The 19,663-nt window shown below is 47.7% G+C and overlaps 1 protein-coding gene across 4 annotated transcripts in view; it reads left to right on the plus strand.

Moving 5' to 3' along the window:
- The window catches only part of GALNT18 (polypeptide N-acetylgalactosaminyltransferase 18), a 350,064-nt gene that overhangs the window by 115,187 nt on the left and 215,214 nt on the right, over positions 1 to 19,663 (plus strand). The window contains exon 1 of one of the 4 annotated variants that reach the window (XM_027115381.1): positions 2,822 to 2,928. The exons of the other annotated variants lie outside the window; for them this stretch is intronic. Within the exon in view, the coding sequence (XP_026971182.1) occupies positions 2,904 to 2,928 (25 nt within the window). The 5' untranslated portion in view covers positions 2,822 to 2,903. Of the gene's footprint in view, positions 1 to 2,821; positions 2,929 to 19,663 lie in introns of those variants that run through there. 4 annotated transcript variants of the gene reach the window in all.

A 19,663-nucleotide genomic window follows, 5' to 3' on the forward strand; every position in this document is an offset into this window, starting at 1 on the left:
AGGAATGAGGAATAAGTGGCTTCACTTTGAGCCATCTCTGTGGAAGATACGTTATTATGTAACACAGGCAGACTGTGTCTTAGAATAGTTTTTTCATAAAAGAGTTACATTTAAAAGAATGACTGTGCCTCAGAAACTCAGTGAACCAAGAGAGAGTAATAGAATAATATTAGTTTTTACCACTTTATCAAGTGGGTATTTTCACCATTTAAAAATGAGGCTGGTCAGACCCAAAGCTCTATGAGATTTAAACATCTCCTTCCCTCTATTATTTATTCATTCCTATCGATACCTTGGTTAAACAGTTACAGAGCTGGAAAAATAATAACACTGAATTTTTTTCTAAAAATAATGCTGAATTTTTTTCTAACATAGACCATCAGTGCAGTGCATACCAGGGTACGAGACCAATGTTTGTTGAATAATTGAGTGAAGGGGTGAATTCTGACTTTTACCTTCTGAATACAGGATTGTTGTCAAGTCTGGGAAAAGTCAGATGGTCACTTTTTTGGTCTCTGAGAGTGGATATGGGAGAGGAGTCCTTCTCAAAGATGGCACGTAGGCTCAGCCTTCCTCTGTGAGCTCAGCCTCCTTCAAGCTGCTTTTCTGTCCAGTCTGCAGGCTGAGGGCAGTGTTGCACAGAGGCCTCTGTGCCAGTCAGCTAGCAAATCTGTCTTGTGCATCCCTGCCTGGTTGCCAGGTAGGCACAGCTCTGTGGAAAGAGCAGAGAGGAGAGGAACTATCAGATATAGGGGAAGCCAGATGATGTGCTTGGCACTCTACTTTCTCCATTTGCAGGGAAAATATAAGAAAAGGAGGTCTCTGGTCCTTACCTGATGAAATGCACTGTCCAGAAAGAGATGGGTGGTGTGGTATGGCTCAAGGATGGGGTTGAGAACTAATAATTGCTGACCTCTGCTGTGTGCTGGGTTTTGAAAAGCTTCTCAACTTTGGCACTATTGACACTTTGGACTGGATTGTTCTGTGTCGTGGGAGCTGTGCTGTTCACTGTGGGATGATTACCAGTGTTAACTAGCATCCCTGGCTTCTGGCTCCTACCCACTGATGCCAGGCGTGTGCCCCTCTCCGCCCCCCTGCCATGTGTGAAAACCAAAAATGTCTCCAGCCATTGCCACTGGTCTAGGTACTGGGCCTGTACTAACTCATTGAAGCCTCCACCGTCGTGAGGCAGGTGTTACTGTCTGTGTTTTACACGGGATGAAATGAAAGCTTAGAGAAGTTAAGACACATGTCTAAAGCCACATGAGTGGGGAATGATGATGCTGGGATTTGAAACCCATGTCTGTACACCAGTGTCAGGGACTCCTGAGGGGCCAGCCTCTTGCCAGTTCTTTGTCGTGAATGCCATCTGTCCAGATTTCCACGTCTCTAGAATCCTGCACTGCGACTTTTCTTCCTGTAGACCTGCCATTTCCTTATAATTTGCTTTGAGATCCTATTTGTGGTTTCCAATGAAGCCTTTCTGTAGAAGAGAATGAGATGAGAACAAATGTGGTAAAGATGCCAAGTTTCAATAATGCTTGGCCTTTCTTCTGGCTTTTGCTCCCTTTCTTTTGATCTTTTTTCTGTCTCTGTCTCTCTAGGTCTGAGTCTTAATCTCTTTGATAATTGGCGCGATTGAATCCTCTGGGTTTGGGGCTGTTGGGAGCTAACCACTGCCATCACTGGGAGGGCTGCCCCTGGCTGAAGCTGGATTCCCTAGTACCTATCGGAGAAGAGTCTTACCATACACATTATCCACTCCCTGTGAACCCTCGACCCCAACAATGGCGTGAGCTGTGTCAGTACTAAATCGGGACAGCAGAGATCTGGGTCTTTCTGGGGGTCACAGTCGGGGCTCTGGGTCAGAGCAGAACTTGGGTCACCAAGACATAAGGCATGCTTGTGGGAACCATGCAGAGCACGGGTGAACAGAGGATAGGCCAAGGAGTGGATTGTACTTCTTGGAGGGCAAAACCTGAGCTCCTGGAGGTCAAGGCTGGAATGGTGCAGAAACCCAGGTGGGCTAAGGTGGGGCAGATGGAAGGCAGGCAGCAGACGGCAGAACAAGGAGTCCACAGTCCAGGAAAGGAGCCTCTAGAAGGGAGGCGAGATAGAGTGATCCGGACACAGCCTTGGAAGGGACATGCGATGGGGCTGCATCTGTCCCAGGGTGAGGATCTCGAGCCCACAGTGAGGAGGTAGGGGACAGGCTACAGCCACGGGGGAGAGGGCCGTGGGGGAGGCCAGAACTGATGAGGAAAGGCTTTATTTCTAATTAACTTGCAAAGCACAGGGCGCGACAGTGGCCTAAGTGAGGATGTGTTCAAGCCGATAGCTGTGGACTTGACGCCCTGGCAGCTCATGGAGAAGCTCTGACTGCGTTTGGGGGCTTTATGGGCCAGGGGAGGGAATGTGGTCTTGGGACAGAGACCTGGGCCTGGATTTGGGGCCTCATAAGTGAACACAATCATACGGTCCTAAAGCTGGGCATCACCTGCCCGGCAGAGTGACCATGAGGACAAAAGGGGTCACGTGAAAATTGCTGGCGTAGAGCGGGAGTGCCTGAGTCAGCCAAGAGCGCAATTTACTCTCTGTTTTTGTGAAGTATTATTTATGCCGTGTCAAAAATTTGAAAGATAAGGGAAATTGGTAAGAGGAATATTAACCATCTACCAGAGAAAACATTTTGGCAAATTTCCAGTTAATCTTCTTTGACTGTAAGTACAATTACTGCTAATAATAAGTGCTGCTACTACAACAGAATCTCTCTTAACCCATCTCTACTTGACCAGCTCATGAATTCATGCATGTTTTCCATTCTCTTCCTTCTGTAGAACCTGTTGACTGAGAGCGACGGCCTGCTGGGTACTCACAGCTCACAGGCGACCCCTGGGATCCCTATGGGCCTCTGCCCCCACCATCGGGGTACATGCTCACCAAGGCTTAGAGAGTTGTATTCATGCCCGGTCCTTCTTATGTTGCTCGAACTCATTGTAGCAACATAATTTAATTAAATATTAAGTGACCCAGTGAAATACGAGTGAAAAGAGACGTCGTTTTTTAGGAAAACCAAGTGGTGTGCATTGAACAACTTGCTAAAAATCAATCGCTAGCAATGAAGGCTGTCAGATTAGTTGTGAGCAGAGCCACTGGCAAAATTAGAAGAAATCGTACATAATCCTAGAAGAATGTTGCACTCAGATTGTTTCATATGTGAATTTTTTTTAAATTAATTAATTTATTTTTGGCTGTGTTGGGTCTTCGTTTCTGTGCACGGGCTTTCTCTACTTGTGGCAAGCGGGGGCCACTCTTCATCACGGTACGCGGGCGTCTCACTGCCGCAGCCTCTCTTGCTGCGGAGCACAGGCTCCAGACGCGCAGGCTCAGTAGCTGTGGCTCATGGGCCCAGCCACTCCGCGGCATGTGGGATCTTCCCAGACCAGGGCTCGAACCCGTGCCCCCTGCATTGGCAGGCGGACTCTCAACCACTGCGCCACCAGGGGAGCCCCTCATATGTGAATTTAAGTTCTTTCTCCATTTTAAAGCCAAATCTGGAAATCACAGATGATATCTAAAGGGTATGAGTTATTAAAAGAGGAAAAAGTTAGGTATAGAACTCCAACCTGGAGACCCAGCTCAAGTAGTAGCCTTTGCTCTACATCAAAACGGTTATCAAGAAATGTTTCAAGTTGAAATAGTGTTTCAGGTTTGTATAACATATATGCATAATTTTAGTGATCCAACTCTTTTGATTAACTGATTTGGTTCTGATCATGTCAGATAAGGAGTTGTTACTTGGATACTGTGTTTTGGGTACATATGATGTGCCCAGCCCTCTGCCGAACTCTGAATCTACCATTATTTCATTACATTCAGGCTAGAACCCTTTGGGGTATTCTTTCATCCAGCAAACATTTATTAATCAGCTACTTGTGTTGAACATCGTTTCAGGCGCTGGAAGTGTGGGTGGACGCAGGCGAGGAGCTGAACTCACGGAGCTTTATTCTAGTGTGTGTATATGTTGGGGGAGAGAAGGCAGAACATCAGTGAGAAACCAGATAATTTTAAGTAATGATAAGTTCTATAAAGAAAACAAAACACCAAGTTGTGATGGAGTGCCTGGAGAGGGAGTGGTGAGGGTGCTGATACTGGGGATTGGGGAAGGCCCCTCTGTGACAGGCAACAAGTGAGCTGAGACTTGAATGATAAGAAGGGTTTGGCCTGGAGTCACAGCCAGTGCAAAGGTCCTGAGGTCAAATGAGCCTGGAAGGAGGAAGGCCAGTGTGGCTGGAGCATGGAGAGTGAGAGGAAGGGTGGGATGAGCAGAAGCGATGAGGCCCCTGTAGACCAGGGTGAAGACTTTGGATATTATACGAAGTGAGAAGGGAAGCTGTTGTTGAGTTTTAAGTGAGAGTGATGTGATCTGATTTACCTTTTTAAAAGTTTGCTCTGGCTGCGGCTGCTGCTGGATTGCAGGGGGCTGGGGCCAGGTGTCGAAGTGGTTAGACCAGCTCAGAGGCACTGCAGAGAGCCAGGCCAGCAATGGTGAGGGTGTAGACCACTGCAGTGGGAACAGCAGAGGCAGAGCGGTAGAAAAAGTCAGAAGAGCGTGCCATCTGCATGAGGAAACTCAGCGTCTCCCCCAGGCTATTCTGTAGGGTCTGTCCTTCCCTCCTGGTGCAGTCTTTCCTTCCTCCCACCTCTTGTAATAACCCTCCATCTGCTCCTCTGCAGTGTCTATCAGAACCCACCAAGAGATAGTGAGCTGCCTGTTTTTTAGAAAAGCGTAATTGATGACGAGGAAATCTCTTCCTGCATAAGGCCCATCTCTTGTTCTATTTTCCTGGCAGGCCATACATCGAAGTGGATAGCAATCTACTTCTGGGTTAGTTTGGGCTTGTGGCTAAACCAGGAGCTGCTGCAGGTTGGGCTCCTCTGAATCAGGCAAGCACTGAATCTCTCTGTAATTGGACCCAGTCTGCAGTATGATGCCCTCTGGAGTGTTGCTGGTGGGTGGGATGATCCCAGGCTCCTTGGTGATGGGTGCATCACAAGGGGAGGGGACTGCCATTTTCAAAGTAGAGGATAACTTTCCAGTAATCAGGTGAGGTCAGTAGGTCATCAAAATCTATTGCTATATTCTAAACCAACCCTTTAAAGTGATGTGGAAAAATGCTTGCAAAGATCCTTTCTCCATATTTGTTCATTCGTTCAACAGACTTATAATGAGCTCCTGGCTTTTATTCTTTGCTGTGTACCCTTAGACTAGTAACTGGACCTTCCTGAGCCTCAGCTGTGAGACAAGGATAACTAATACCACACACCTCTTAGGATTACCTAATACCTAATTACTAATAACACACACCTCTTAGGAAGATGTAGTGAAAGAATGGCTGTAACTGTGCACAGTGTCTGGCACATAGTCATGTTGGGAGTCCGCAAGAAGGCGAAGGAAGGCTGGTTTGGGAGAAGCACATGCCTGTTTCTTGGTTCTGTTCTGGCATGTTCTTAGCAGAAGTTTCTGGCACTAAGGGACATCTGGGAGCCTCTGTCTTATATAATCACGATTGCCCTGACTCAGGGATTCACAGGAACTTTAAGGCTCATTATTTGTAGGTCTCCACATTTTTCTCTTTAGTCCCTGCCCTGGTGCTTCTGTGCACTCAGCCCTTTGTACCTAGGTGCCGCTGCTATGTGTGTCCACTCTGACGGGGGCAGTTGTACTTGACTTTCTGTATAACTATAGTTCATCTTAGATTCTGCTTATGTACCTTTGCTTTTAGTGAACAAATGAATCTGGCTGCTGGTTTCCTCTGAAGGGCCGACAGTCCTGCTTTTGTGTGTTCCTGGGTTCCTCGGCTTGATGCTTCCTGGTGTGTGGGACACCAGTCCCACAAGTCATCCCTCTCCAAATGTTCAATTCATCTGGGAGAAGTCTGCATACCAGATCCCCTGTTAGAGATTTACATTCATCATCAGCCTAGTCAAGGCTCTGAGAAGTACTTCCTTCAGTAATAAAACACATTTCTGTTTGTTTAACCTGTCATTCCTGTTCACACTTTGGAAAACACTGTTCTTCCTCTTACTTTGTTGGGTGGACTTTAGAAGTCAAAATTGGAAACCTAAGCCTCCAAACCCCAAGTCCAAGCCCTCAGCTCAGAAATTCAAATTGCTAACAGAATTGCTGATCTGATTTCTAATACCTTTCCATTCGCCTCTCTTGGGCTGCATCCGATTTGTTATTTAAGATGTCATTTCAGAGTTTACCGAGACACTCCTCATTCTCTCCCTTCCCTGGTCAAGACCAAGGTGCTCTTGAAGATTCCTGTTGGGCTTCTACATACATATGCTCAGACCACAGGGTACATGATTGGCTTATCACTCCATGTTATTGCATTTTTCGGTGGTGGAATCAGGCAGCTGATTTGTGGCACTCCCAGATGATCATGGTTGGGGTTGTGAGATTAAAATACTTCCCTTGCAGTGAGAACATTTGTCTTAGGCCAGCTTTGAATAGTGGCACGATGGGCTGGATTCATCTCTCTGACTTGGCCACTGTGGGAAGCCCTAAGCGGAGGAGTGTGGGTACTGACGGAATGCAAGAGAAGTTACCATCAAATCCATCCTGATCCTCTGCAGAGTCGAAAACAAGAAAGGCCGAGGCTGGGTAGAAATATGTGTGTGGCAGATGCCAGAGGAAGGAGGGGAAACTGACAAATGGGGAGGCCTGACTCTGCCTCCAGCTCACTTGGCACGGTGCCTCTGCGTGGCCGCGTCACGACCCAGGGCTGGTTAGTGCTGTGAGGGAGATGGTGAGTTTGAGCTGAGCTTTGCAGGACACAAAGGTGGTTCCAGTCATCTTGGACGTGGTGGCCCTGGGCATGGCCTCTTAGAGTCAATCCTTGTCCTCAGACAAGGTGGCCAGTGGCCAATACAGACTGGGGGAAACAGACTCTCTGGTCACATGGGACCTTAGACTGGGGAAGGGACCCCACTTCCTAGGTTCAAGTGCCTGGCTTGTTTATGCTTCCCCTTAACATGGTACGTTTTCTGCTGGGAGCTTGAATATCATCTTCCTGTGTTTAGTTTCTGTTCCTTTTCTCCTCCTCTTATTCCTGATGATGATGTTGATAATGATAATGATGACATTTAACGTCGTGATATTGTGGCTTATAATAAGAAATATGTATTTGGTCTTCGCCCCTATTCCTGGCACAGAGCTCCTAAAACCCTTGGAATTTCCTAAGTGATGGGAGCTATAAAGGGGTCTTTCGTTTTGTTAATGAGGTGACGTTTGGGAAGCCCCTAGATCACCTAAGGATGGGGGCTGGTCACCCGTGGAGCTGGCCATGTGATTAGAGGGTTGGAACTTTCAGTCGTACCCCAACCTCCAGGGAAGGGAGAGGGGCTGAAGGTTGAGTTAAACATCAATGGCCAATGATTTAATCAATCATACCTATGTAATGAAGCCTCCATAAAAACCCCCAAGGCCAGGGTTTGGAGGGCTTCCAGGTTGGTGAACGCGTGGAGATGCGGGGAGAGTGATGCGCTCACAGAGCCTGGAAGCTCTGTGCCCTTTCCGCATACCTTGCCTTAAGCATCTCTTCCATCTGGCTGTTCCTGAGTTATGTCCTTTTATAATAAACCAGTAATCTGGTAAGTAAGATGTTTCTTTGAATTCTGTGAGTTGCTCTAGCAATGAATAAGACCCAAAGAGGGGGTCATTAGAACCTCCAATCTAGCTGGTCAGTCTGAAGCCCAGGTGACAATGTGGACCTGAGATTGGCATCTGAAGTAGGGTGGGGGTAGGGTAGTCCTGTAGGATTGAGCCCTTAGTCTGTGGGATCTCATGCTATCTCTAGGTAGATAATGTTAGATTTGAGTTGAATTGTAAGACACCCAGCTGGTGTTGGAGAATTGCTTGGTGGTGTGGAAGAAAAACACACTCATTGTAAACATGTATTAAGCATTTACTGGTACTGTGCCTAGTTGTTATATGCATGGCCTTATTAAGTCCTCACAGCAGCCCTCTGAGCTATTTTTTTAACCCCATTTTATAGATGAGAAAACAGAGGCACAGGGAGGATAAGTAACTTGTCTTCCCTGGGATCTGAACCTAGGCAGTCTGAACCATTATGATCTGGCCTCTGGTCTGCTTCCACATGCTGGGGAGTGAGCAGGTTGCAGAAGAAAAGGGTGGAAATTCCTATTCACCTTGAGCTTACCAACTGGGAGGCCCAGTGGTGGGTGTTCCTCAGGTGCTTTCTTTCAAAAAACTCTTGAGATGTAGACATCATCATTTCCACTTTGTAACCAATAACCATTAGCTGAGCACCACTCTGTGCTAGGGACTGCACTAGAAACTTCCAACCTTATGCCTCATTCTTCTAACAATTGTTCAAGGTGGCTAATATCATCCCCTTACAGATGAGAAAGCTGAGGCTGCCTGAGGTAAAGCTACTTGTCAAGTTTGTGCAGCAAGGTTGAGCTGTTTATAAAACTGAGGGATTTTAATGAATGAGGGTTTCTGTTTCTTGAGCGGTCTTGGCCTTAGGCTAAGAAGAGAAGCCAGCTAAAAATATCCATCCAGTTGAGGGAAAGCTGCTCTGTTGAGGCCCAAGATTGAAAGTTATATTGTTTTTCTCTTTCTGACTTACTTCACTCTGTATGACAGTCTCTAGGTCCATCCATGTCTCTACAAATGATGTATGTAGACGTATAGCTGATTCACTTTGCAGTACATTATAAACTAACACGATATTGTAAAGCAACTATACTCCAATAAAAATTAAAAAAAAAAAAAAAAGAAAGAAAGTCATGGGCCTGGGCTTCGCCTCAGGAACTTGAAAACAGATCCATTACCAGCACTGAGCTTCTGTCTGTTGCTGGCGTGGTCACTTCTTCCTTCTGTTCACAGCATTCTTGGCTTCTGGGGTGCAGGTGTCCCTGGTGTTAAACCGGCAGCTGCCAGGTACAAGAGATGCCCCTTGTGAAGCAGTGAATAGGAAAGTGAGCTGGTGCCCACTCATTTCTGTGTGCCCCACTGCCGGCACTACACTGGCAGGACATCAGTGCAGATACGTTGGATAAAATGCTCTGTCGTCTGACACCAGGTTGCCTGGTGTTACTTAAACACCAGGATATAATCTGGAGTGATTTTCACCTGCCCTGAAGGAATTCTTTTTTTTTCATTAACTCATTAATTCTGGTTGAGCCAGTAAAACTCATCACACGTTATTCATTTTAGAATTTAAAAATCAAATTTCGAGTCAATGCTAAATGGATCACAGGTACTCTTTCCTTCTATGAGAGATGAGCTTTTCATTACCAATTCCATCAATTTGAATTACCTGTAACGGGCAGACTTTGTTCCTCAGGCTCAGCGTGGCTAAGGGTGCCACGTGAGATTGTCTTGCTGGTGGGGGGGAGCGAATGCCTTAGAGGTTCCCCTTCCTTGCTTGCTTCTGTGACTGTGGTGTAGACTGCACCGGCCAAAACAGCTCGGTCGGTGCGATCTGCCGCCCTAGCACTCTGCCGTCAGCCTTCCACGGGCTCAGATTCTGGGGTGAGAGGGTAAAGTGAAATTGTCGAATGATGAAATGAATATGCATCAGAAAATGCCTGGCAAGTGCTTTGAAGCATAGAGATTATCAGTGGACTCTGTGCATAGCCATATGAAAACCAAGTCCACCGGGAGGTTTTAGATCTGCTTTAGAAAACACAGAGGAACGGCTCAGCAGGAAGAGCCCCTGCAGCCTGTACTTTGCTCCTTTGAGCAAATCAATCGGCTTTTTAAAACCCAGGCTTTAATTGGTTATACTCTGGGAGAGGGTTTTCGATACACTCCCCCATCTGGCAGGACTAATTTTTCTTTGCATTCGGTGAAAGAGGCCTGGAAGGTGTTCGTGACTATAAATGTCACTGCTCGTGGCTGTTTGATGATAGTGAGTCTCTTCTGCCATCTGACTCTTGCAAATGTTTTCTAGGATATGTCTTATATCTGAGCAGCTCCCACAGAGCTCCTGTGATGTAAGAGACGCGAGGTACCCTTGTATGGCCAGGACCTCTGATGGAGAGCCACTGAGCATCACAGGCCTGGCTTCTGACCTCCCTGTTGATAATGGCCCCATGTGGGCTAAGGAGACAAGTAAGATGGACCAAATACACTTGCTGGGATCCCAAATCTGGCCTCTGTGGGTGCTCCTACCTGCCTCAGTAGACTCCCTACCTCTGCCCCCCTTGCCACCTATGCCCCCCCAGTATCTGCCAGAGCCCACCTTTAGGGACTGGGCTTTCAGGTCTGATGAGTGTAGCTGTGCCAGAGTGTTCGGGCTGCTGGTTTCCTTCTCCAGTTTTGGATCCACCTGACAGACCCTCCAGCGGTCCATGCTCAGCTCTCTCCGTTTCCTTGAGGAGAACCAGCCCCAACACAGCATGATTTGGAGGGACCATGGGTCAGAGGCATCGCAGAGTTTCTCGGCTGCCTCTGCTGGGAAGGACCTTCTGGTAAGGGCTGTCCCTGACACACAAGTCGGAGACTGTTCCACAGAGGAGGACTTGCATCCTCTTGTAACTCTGGTCATACCATCACCCATTTGGGAAACAATAGTACCTGCTGGCCCCTGGAGTATGCTGAAATGCTCCATCACTGAACCTACATCCATTTGTTCATTCATTCATGTCAGTGAGTGTTTAATATTTATTATATGAGGCATTTATTATGCACTTCTATTACATATGAGCATTATAAATACATGTTACGTAGATATCTTATTTAATTCCTAACAGCCCTATGAAGTGAGCCATGTTGTGAGGCAGTATAGGACCCCTGAGGCTGGAGCCAGACTATGTGTATTCAATTCCCAGCTCTGCTCACCATCGGCTCTGTGATGTTGGGCACGTTGCTTAATGTAAACGTTCTGGGCTTTAGTTTCCTATCTGTAAAATAGGATAACAATAATATCTACCTCAATGGGTTGTTACAAGGAATAAGTGAACACATAGAATGTTTTCTGAACAGAGCTCGGCACTTGGTAAACACCTATAGAAGTGTTTGCCATTGTTACTATCATCACACAAATGAGAAGTCTGAAGCACAGGGAAGTCATCAATGTTTACGTGGCAGAGCTGCCATTAGGACCACGTCTGATTCCCAAGCTCCACCGTTCAGACCTGGGTGGAAGTGATCACATCTTCCCTCTAGGGAGAGACCTTTGTGGGAATTCCATATTCATGCAGCTGGCAAGGACAGCGGGGGAGACAAATAGATATTGTCTTCCTCAGGAAGGACTCTTGTCCCACATCTGTGGGCCACAGTTATCTCAGTGAGGTTCAGATGAGAAGAATAGGTTTTGACTTTCTGCATTCAAATCCCTTTCCAGCAACACATCCTTGAGACCCCACCCAAGTCAAAGGGTGAGCTTCCGGGATCCTACATCTCCTGCTCATCTCTTTGCTCACAGCAGCTTCTTTGCACCCAGGTGTGAATGCCTGCTCATTTCACTCTCATAATCCTCCCATGTTTATACTAATGTGGGGGTTACATAAGATAAACTCTATAAAGCTTTTGTCTCAGGGCCCGGCACAGAGTAAGTGCTCAGTAAACTTTAGCTATTACTATTATTATTACTAAGTCACCTTCCTTCCAAGTTTGGAGCACACTTCCCTTTGCCTAGATATTACTCTGCAGCAGTGGGTTCTTTTTTGCTCCGTGATTTCTAGGGCAGACCAAGCCCCTTCTTGCCCTCCATCACATCCCCAGGAGAAAGACCAGTGTGGGTCGAGGGCAAGGGTATGTTTGGGCCTTGGGTCCTGCAGAGGCGCTTTCCTTATGAACAGCAAAGAGGTTAAAATTTTTGCACTTAGGGTGGGCTGTCTTTGCCTCTTATTCTTCAACTTCTCTTTGGGGAGTATGGCCTTTTTGGAATCCATGTGGTGAGCTGGACTCAGAGTTCTCTCCCACATGGAAGTGACCCTCTTGCCCTTAGAAGGACCTCAGTTGGGTCCAAGATAGATCCAATGACCCAGACTAGCTCCACTTTGTTGCCCAGGGCCACAGGTTCCCATAAGGATTAGGGACCACATACAAACATTTTTGACAGTTATAGAGCACTTATAATGTGCCAGGTATTGCTCACTGGATCCTTCAGATAACCCTGTGTGGTAGGAGGAATAAAGGCCCCCAGAGATGTCCACATCCTAATCCGTAGAATCTTGTGAATCTGGTCTATTATATGGCAAAGGGCAATTAAATTGCTAATCAGCTGACCTTGAGATGGGGAGATTATCCTGGATTATCTGGAAGGGCCCAACATAAACACAAGGGTCTTTTCAAGTGAAAGAGAGGCAGGAGAGTCAGAGTGATTCAGTGTGAGAAGGACTCAACTACCCTTGCTGACTCTGAGGATGGAGGAGGAGGATCATGAGTCAAGGAGCACGGACAATTGATAGAAGTTGAAAAAGGCAGGAAAACGGGTTCTCTCCAGAGCCTCTGGAGGAGCGCAGCCCTGCTGACACCTTGATGTTAGCCCACTGAGACCCATTTCAGATTTTTGACCTCCAGAGCCGTAAGATAATACATTACTGTCATTTTCATCACTGAGTTTGTGATCATTTGTTACAGCAGCAATAAGAAACTAATACACCCTAAAAGTAGGTAGAGTTATTATTTCTGTTTAAGATGAGCGTTCTGAAGTTTAGAGAGGTTAAGTAACTCATGCACTGTCGCACATAAGAAAGCTTGGAGCTGGGACCTGTACCCAGCTGTTTGATTGGAGCCTGGGCTCATAGCCACCATGTTATCTGACTCTCCAACCCCAGCTATTGTATAGACCATGATCATTTCCGTCATCTTGTTCTTCATGCATTTTTCCTGCAGGAATTTGCACTGGGGGCAGGAGGTATGCAGGGAAGTTGGGATTCAGCTCTTGGCTACCTCTGTCTGTTTCCATCGGAAACATGATCCCAGTGTGTGGTAGAAAGGAGGGCAGAGGCCTGGCTTGCAGAGGTGCTGGGTGGACCGTCTGGCTCTGGTCATAACTGCAAGTCTTGTGTGGCCTTATGTCAGATGCTGTGTGATAGGGTTTCTGGGTGATGATCTGGGTTCACTCTGCCCTTATTAGCAGTCAGTGTGTGGAGACCTTCAAGCACAGCTTCTGAGGAAAAAGTATGCAGGGGCTCACCTGAGGGGAAAGAAAAATTATTTTGATTTGTAGCCAAAACGCTTGAAAGGATGAATGAGTGTTTTCAATGGATCTAAACACTTACATACTCACTGGATATAAGTTGTATTAGCATTTCCTGAAGCTAAATAATGTTGATGTAACAGAAAACTGTTTTTACAATAATGTGAAGAGAACCTTTCACAGGAAGAAGTAGGGGGAATGGTTAAAAAAAAAAAGGTGGAGAAGGTTAAGAGCATTGATTATACTTATACTCGACACATGAGTATAAGAGTGAATACAGTCATAACCTAGAGTATCTTAAGGAAGCATAAAAGTTTGAAGTATAGTAAGGAAGCAAAAAAGGTTAAAGAAAAATGGAAAGAACTGGGGATATGTGAGGTGGGGTGTGCAGACGGGGGTGAGGAAGGACAGGAGAGCTGCTGGCACGCTGTCTCAAGCCTCACCATCCAGTCCAGGGGCCCGTGGCCACCTATGGCTTCTGAGCACGTGAAATGCGGCTGGTGCAAACTGAGGTGTGCGCTAAGCATGAAACAGACAACCGACTCAAAGACTTCTAATGAAAACAAGAATGTAAACGATCTCATTAATCATGTTTATGTTGATTACACATTGGAATGATAACGTTTAGATGTGTTGGGTTACTAAAATTAATTTCACCTTTTTCTTTTCCCTCTTTTTTATGTGGCTGCAAAAATTTACAATGACACATGTGGCTTGCATTCTATTTCTATCAGACAGTGCTGGTCTGGAGGGCAGAAGTGGGACCAAGGGTGTAATATTAACAGGGAGGCACTTTGGCCTCATGGTAAGGAAAGAGCTTCTAACAATTGGCCATGTCCAAAGAAGGGAGGCAGGAGCTCCTTGTCAGTAGTAGAAATGAAGGCCAAGCCTGTCTTCTCAGGGCCTTTGGAGGGGATTGTTGCTTTGAGAGCAGGACTGGACCAGCTCATCACTCAGAGCCCTTCTGATGCTCAAAGGACTGTGAGTGCATATATGGATTTGTGTGTATTAATTCCATCTTTTCCTCATTTTATTGTTGTGTATTTCCCTGGTTCTTCTCACTGCCCTTGGGAAAACACAGTGGCCTTCTTTCAGAAGTCGAGTGGGTGAGTGTCTTGATTCAAGGAAGCATACAGCTGCTCCGTGCTCCTGAGGCCTTGAGGGCCCCCTTGGACGCCAAGGTCAGGCCCCGAGTCACTCAGTGCACAAGCCAGAAACTGGGCACCCCAGAATGGTGTCCTGCCCCAGGACAGCTGCCCAGTCACCGATGAGCTCCTGAAGCAGAGTTTGGTGGCCACATCCACCTGGAGTCTGGCCAGCCCACTGTTCTGTGGTCCAGGGACCTGCAGGCTCCTGGCACTGCCACCCCAACATGCAGCAGGAGGGCTGGAGTGATAGCCCCCAGGGCCTGGCTCTATGTTGTCTTTGCACAGCCCAAGAGGCCAATGACATTAGCTGAGCCAGTGATCAACATAAGCTACTCCTAGCAGCAAGGAGAAATTTGAAACCCTGTAAAGAAATGCTTTTAGGCTTTCGAGCAGAACCCATCTGCATGATCTTCTAATTACAAATTGGAGACTAACACCCAATTTTCACATTCATCTGACTGCACGTCCTTGGAAGGGATATTCTTGAATTCTCTACGAACATGCTACTGTACTGGCTTTCTGCCAGTCCAGACTGGCTTTGCTCTGGTATTCCTATACCCGAGGCCACTGGGGCGGCTGGCCTGCTTAGATCTGTACCACCTGAGCCAGGCAGGACTGGGGACTCTCCTGTCCTCCCAGGACAGGGAATCACGAATAAGAATGGCTCGCATGTGCCCGGGCAGCATAGCCTATGTGAGCACTTTACATGCATGGCCTCATTGATCCTTCCAAACACCTAACGGGATATATATTATTATCCCCATTTTATAGATAAGGAAGTTAAGGCTCAAAGGTTTAGGAGATCACATAATTGGCAGGCTTCAAGGCAGGGCCATAAAGATGGATTTGTCTGACTTAGGACCCCAAAATATTAGCTACCATAATCCATTTCAGGGACTTAGCAAACCCAAAGAAAGCAGAGCCTGTGAAATTGCCAGATAGAGGTAGAGGAAGTAAGGAGAGAGTGGGAAGAAGGGGGAGAGGGTAGGGAAGAAGGTGACACGCCCATTCATTCATTCATTCATTCTACGTGTTTCCCCAAAAGTAGAGTGTTCCTATTGAACGTTTCATAAACCAAAATGGTGGAAAGCCAAGAAGGAATTACCTTAAGACACATCTTGCTAACAGATGCACAGAATAAACTGAGATAAAGCACAGTTGCTCACAGACACAGTTCAGAGCTATGGCGGCTTGAGGCTACGATGCTGAGTGCAACTGCTGAGGAAGGAGCTTGGCGGTGCCACTCTCTCTGTTTGGGGTGTGCGCTGCCTCTCACAGAGGCAAAACATTGTTTGCCTTGCTGCAAAACAAATGCTGAACACTATTTTTGCTTTTCACCTTTTTTTGTAAAAGCAAAAAATCCACTTTGGATTTCTTTCAGTTAGCGAAAACGGGTGCCAACGAGGTCTTTCACAAAAATGAAGCGGCATAAAGCGAACTTTCGAAAAGTGGGGGACACCTGTGAATGGTTTAATTCTGGGCCTTTGGTAGGTCAGACAGCAAAATGAGAAGGACCAGCCCCTTCCCTGGAGAATCTCAGGAAGTGACAGGGCAGTTGTGCTGAGTGGAACTGTGCTCAGTCTGTGCCTGCTTCTACGGAGGCACAGGCTAGAAAACTGCGAGTTTGTGGGAGGCAGGGTGGGCTTGCACAGAGGAGGATGCGTTGGACTTGGACTTGAGGGGGGAGCAGGCATTTGGGACAGAAGGAACCGCATAAGCAAAGGCCCAGAAGTTGGGGGGCACATTGACTTATTGGGAGATGTTGGCTGGTCATTCCCAGGGAGAGGAGAGCGGGGAGTGGGGGAGGGTGGAGGGAGGCTGGACTAGGTGGGGCTTTGGTTGTCATAGCAGCTCATGTGGCGGGAGCATTCCTTCCTTCCCTCGTTCACTTAGCTCTTATCCAGCTCCCTTTACATATATGTATCAGTCTCGGTTAGCAGACCAGGGTGGGGCTTTGGCTGGGTTGCGGGGCGCGGGGGAGGGGGGCATCAACTTGGACAAAGGTATCCCAGGGCTGCCCTTTCCCACTCAGATTTGCCTTGGATTTGAGGGACCTGGTAACAGAGCACAGTCCCTGAAACCAAAACCCTGCCGGACTGCAGAGAAAAGGCAGGGGCCCCTGTTGGTTGTCAGGCACATCTCCATGGAGGAAGTAGAGATTTATTGAGTGTTAAATGTCAGTATCGATGTAATAAAGATGGTACACTGTAAGTAATAAGCACTTTCCAGGTGAGGAACCATTTTCAATAAGTTATCAACCTGTCTGGTACTATGAATTATTCAAAAAAAGAGCTGTTGAAGAAACCCCACTTGGAGTTATTTAACTTTCAGATCTACTCCTTAGCTCTGTCCCTTCTTGACAGGAGCACCAGTGTCCTGTGGTACCCAAGGACCTTGGAATTTGCACACACTTTCATCTCATTAGAAGATCCCAGTATTCCTTTCGCTGTCTTTCCTGTGATGAGGACAGGCTTGATGGAAAATGGATTTCTGACCTTCAGAGGCTCTTGTGAAAGGCAGGAAAACTTTCAGGAAATGAATGCAGGAGGAAAAGAAGGCAAGAAGGACAAGAGGTGCGAGGCCCCTGGGATGGTCATGGCATCTGACAAATGTGGCCAGGTGTCAGCTTTGCCCACTCGCCCCTCAAAGATCTACACATCATTCTGGATAATTCCACAGCCCTGGGGGTATAGCCCTTATAGATTCCTGCTCACTCCCAGGAACTCAAGGCTGCCCCTGCCTCCTGGCTTCCTGTCTTCCCATGGATCACCTCCATGACGTGCTCACTGTGCTGAGTCGGTGAGTTCACAGGGAATTCACAAAGGAAGGGCTCACACACACAGTAGGCCTTCCCAAAGGTTACGAGGGCAGCAGCTTTCAATGGCTACAGAATCCTAGAAGTTCCTTTTTTTTGTTGTTGTTAGTTTACCATCTTTAAAAATAAATTATTTTATTTATTTATTTTTGGCTGCGTTGGGTCTTTGTTGCTGTGCGCGGGCTTTTTCTAGTTGCAGTGAGCGGGGGCTGCTCTTCGTTGCGGTGCGCGGGCTTCTCATTGCGGTGGCTTCTCTTGTTGCGGAGCATGGGCTCTAGGCATGCGGGCTTCAGTAGTTGCGGTGTGTGGGCTCAGTAGTTGTGGCTCGCGGGCTCTAGAGTGCAGGCTCAGTAGTTGTGGTGCATGGACTTAGTTGCTCCGCGGCATGTGGGATCTTCCCAGACCAGGGCTCGAACCCGTGTCTCCTGCATTGGCCAGCGATTCTTAACCACTGCGCCACCAGGGAAGCCCCCCTGGAAGTTCTTAAAAGGGTTTCACTGCTTACATTTCATCCCAGGCCCACCCCATCTGGCCAGCCTGGCACTCACTGCCCTCCCTTCTCTTTCTCAGAAGCCAACTCCCGGCTGTTCATGCTCCCTGAGAAGGCCACCTTCTTCCCTCCTCTGACTCCCCACAGCTGGTGCCCTGGTCACCTTCCACCCAGCACTCATCACATTGGTTTCCAAAGACTTCTGTCCCTAGGATGAATTCACTGGTTATCCCTCTGTTTTCTTATGATAGCTCACCTGGAGACTGGCATAATGGTCACATTGTACCAATGAGGAAACTGAGGCTTGGAAGTGTTGAGTGATCTGCCCACAGCCCCCTGTAGAGTGGCGCTGCCAAAGGCCCTGCACAGCTGCTCGACGTCTCCTCACCCCTCCTGGACCTGATCACAGCTCTTTCTCCCCCCTTTGCCAGGGCTGCTGAGGGCCTGTCCTTCCAGTCTCTGCCTCTCAATTTTATAAGCCACCTGACGGCACACGCACTCCATCTTGTGCTCGTTCCATCATTAGGAGGCAGCAGAGAGACCCTAGGGTGCTTTATTAACATTTTACTTGGCTGTTTTTGGAGTGAAGCAAATTGCCCAGAGTGAGCCTGGGTTCCCAGTGGTCAGCAGAAGGCTCTTGATGTTGCAGGAGCTCTGCCAGATGTCCTTGGAGATGGCCAGCCTCGGACAGTCATCCTGACTCCTTCCGGCCTCCATCCTGACCCCAGCACTTACCTGCTCTGGGATTTCAGATAATCCTTTAAACCGCTCTGAGCTTCTGCTTTCTAATTTGTAACATGCAGATGATAAGAGTTATCTCATTGAGATCTTGGGAAGATTAAATGAGAAAGTGAGTGGAGGGGCCCTGGCATGGAGGAGATGCAGTTTCCTTTCAGGGAGGGACAGTCACACATTGCACCCAAGCTGTCCAGTGATAGTTACTTTGCTCTGGGCCTTCATTTCAACCTGCATCTGCCCACTCGCAGTTCACGGCTGCTCTTTTAGAGCACATTAATCATCCCTCCAAAAGCTCACAGAAAGGAGCCTAAATATCAACTCGCCCACGGGTACTGAGCTCATTATTTATTGAAGAAACTGGCGCAGCCCCATCCACCTGCCCTCCTGCGGCTCACTAATGTCACTAAGGGCTGGGTTTAGTGCCTTCTGCCTTTCAGAGTCGTGCCTCAGTTGAGAGGAAAAGTGTGTGTATTTCAGAGTGGCCTTGTGGGGGTGACACTAACCTTTCCTGAGCCTTCTGCAGACTTCGGCTCCCAGGACCTCTGTGTGACAGGCCAGGAACGGGCTGGCGGCACAGTCTCACCCTGCCAAGGGCTTCTCCAGAGTGGTTGGGCAATTAAACCCTCAGAAAAACATCCAGTGGACATTCTGTTCCCTTCAACCAATATGTTGGGTTTTTTTTTATAAATTTATTTTTATTTATTTATTTTTGGCTGCATTGGGTCTTCGTTGCTGCACAGGCTTCTCTAGTTGTGGCGAGCGGGGACTACTCTTCATTGCGGTGGCTTCTCTTGTTGCAGAGCGTGGGCTCTAGGCGCGCGGGCTTCAGTAGTTGTGGCTCGCCGGCTCTAGAGCGCAGGCTCAGTAGTTGTGGCGCACGGCTTAGTTGCTCCGCGGCATGTGGGATCTTCCCAGAGCAGGGCTCGAACCCATGTCCCCTGCACTGGCAGGCAGATTCTTAACCACTGCACCACCAGGGAAGTCCCTCAACCAAGATGTTTTAAGTGTCTTTGCTAGCAGTTAGTTATATAAAGGTGACCACACAGCTCCCAGTGTGATGGCGGGGACAGAAAAGTTTGCAGAGCTGTCCTGTCTGCTGAAGGGTATGCCAGGACTGAGGGCTGAGTGCCATGGGAGACCAGAGGAGGGCGTCTCACAGCCTGGAGAGTTAGCGGCAGCTTCCCAGAAGCTGAATTTAGGAGAATAATATAGCCAGGCTAAGAAGGGAGCTGGGGAAAGGAGAGAACTCTGGACAAAGGGAGTAGCGAGAGCAGAGGCAAAGGGG

The sequence above is a fragment of the Aethalodelphis obliquidens genome, unplaced genomic scaffold (genome assembly GCF_003676395.1).
Source record: "Aethalodelphis obliquidens isolate GAN/ISIS:26980383/991018 unplaced genomic scaffold, ASM367639v1 scaffold14, whole genome shotgun sequence".
NCBI classification, from domain to species: Eukaryota; Metazoa; Chordata; class Mammalia; order Artiodactyla; family Delphinidae; genus Aethalodelphis; species Aethalodelphis obliquidens.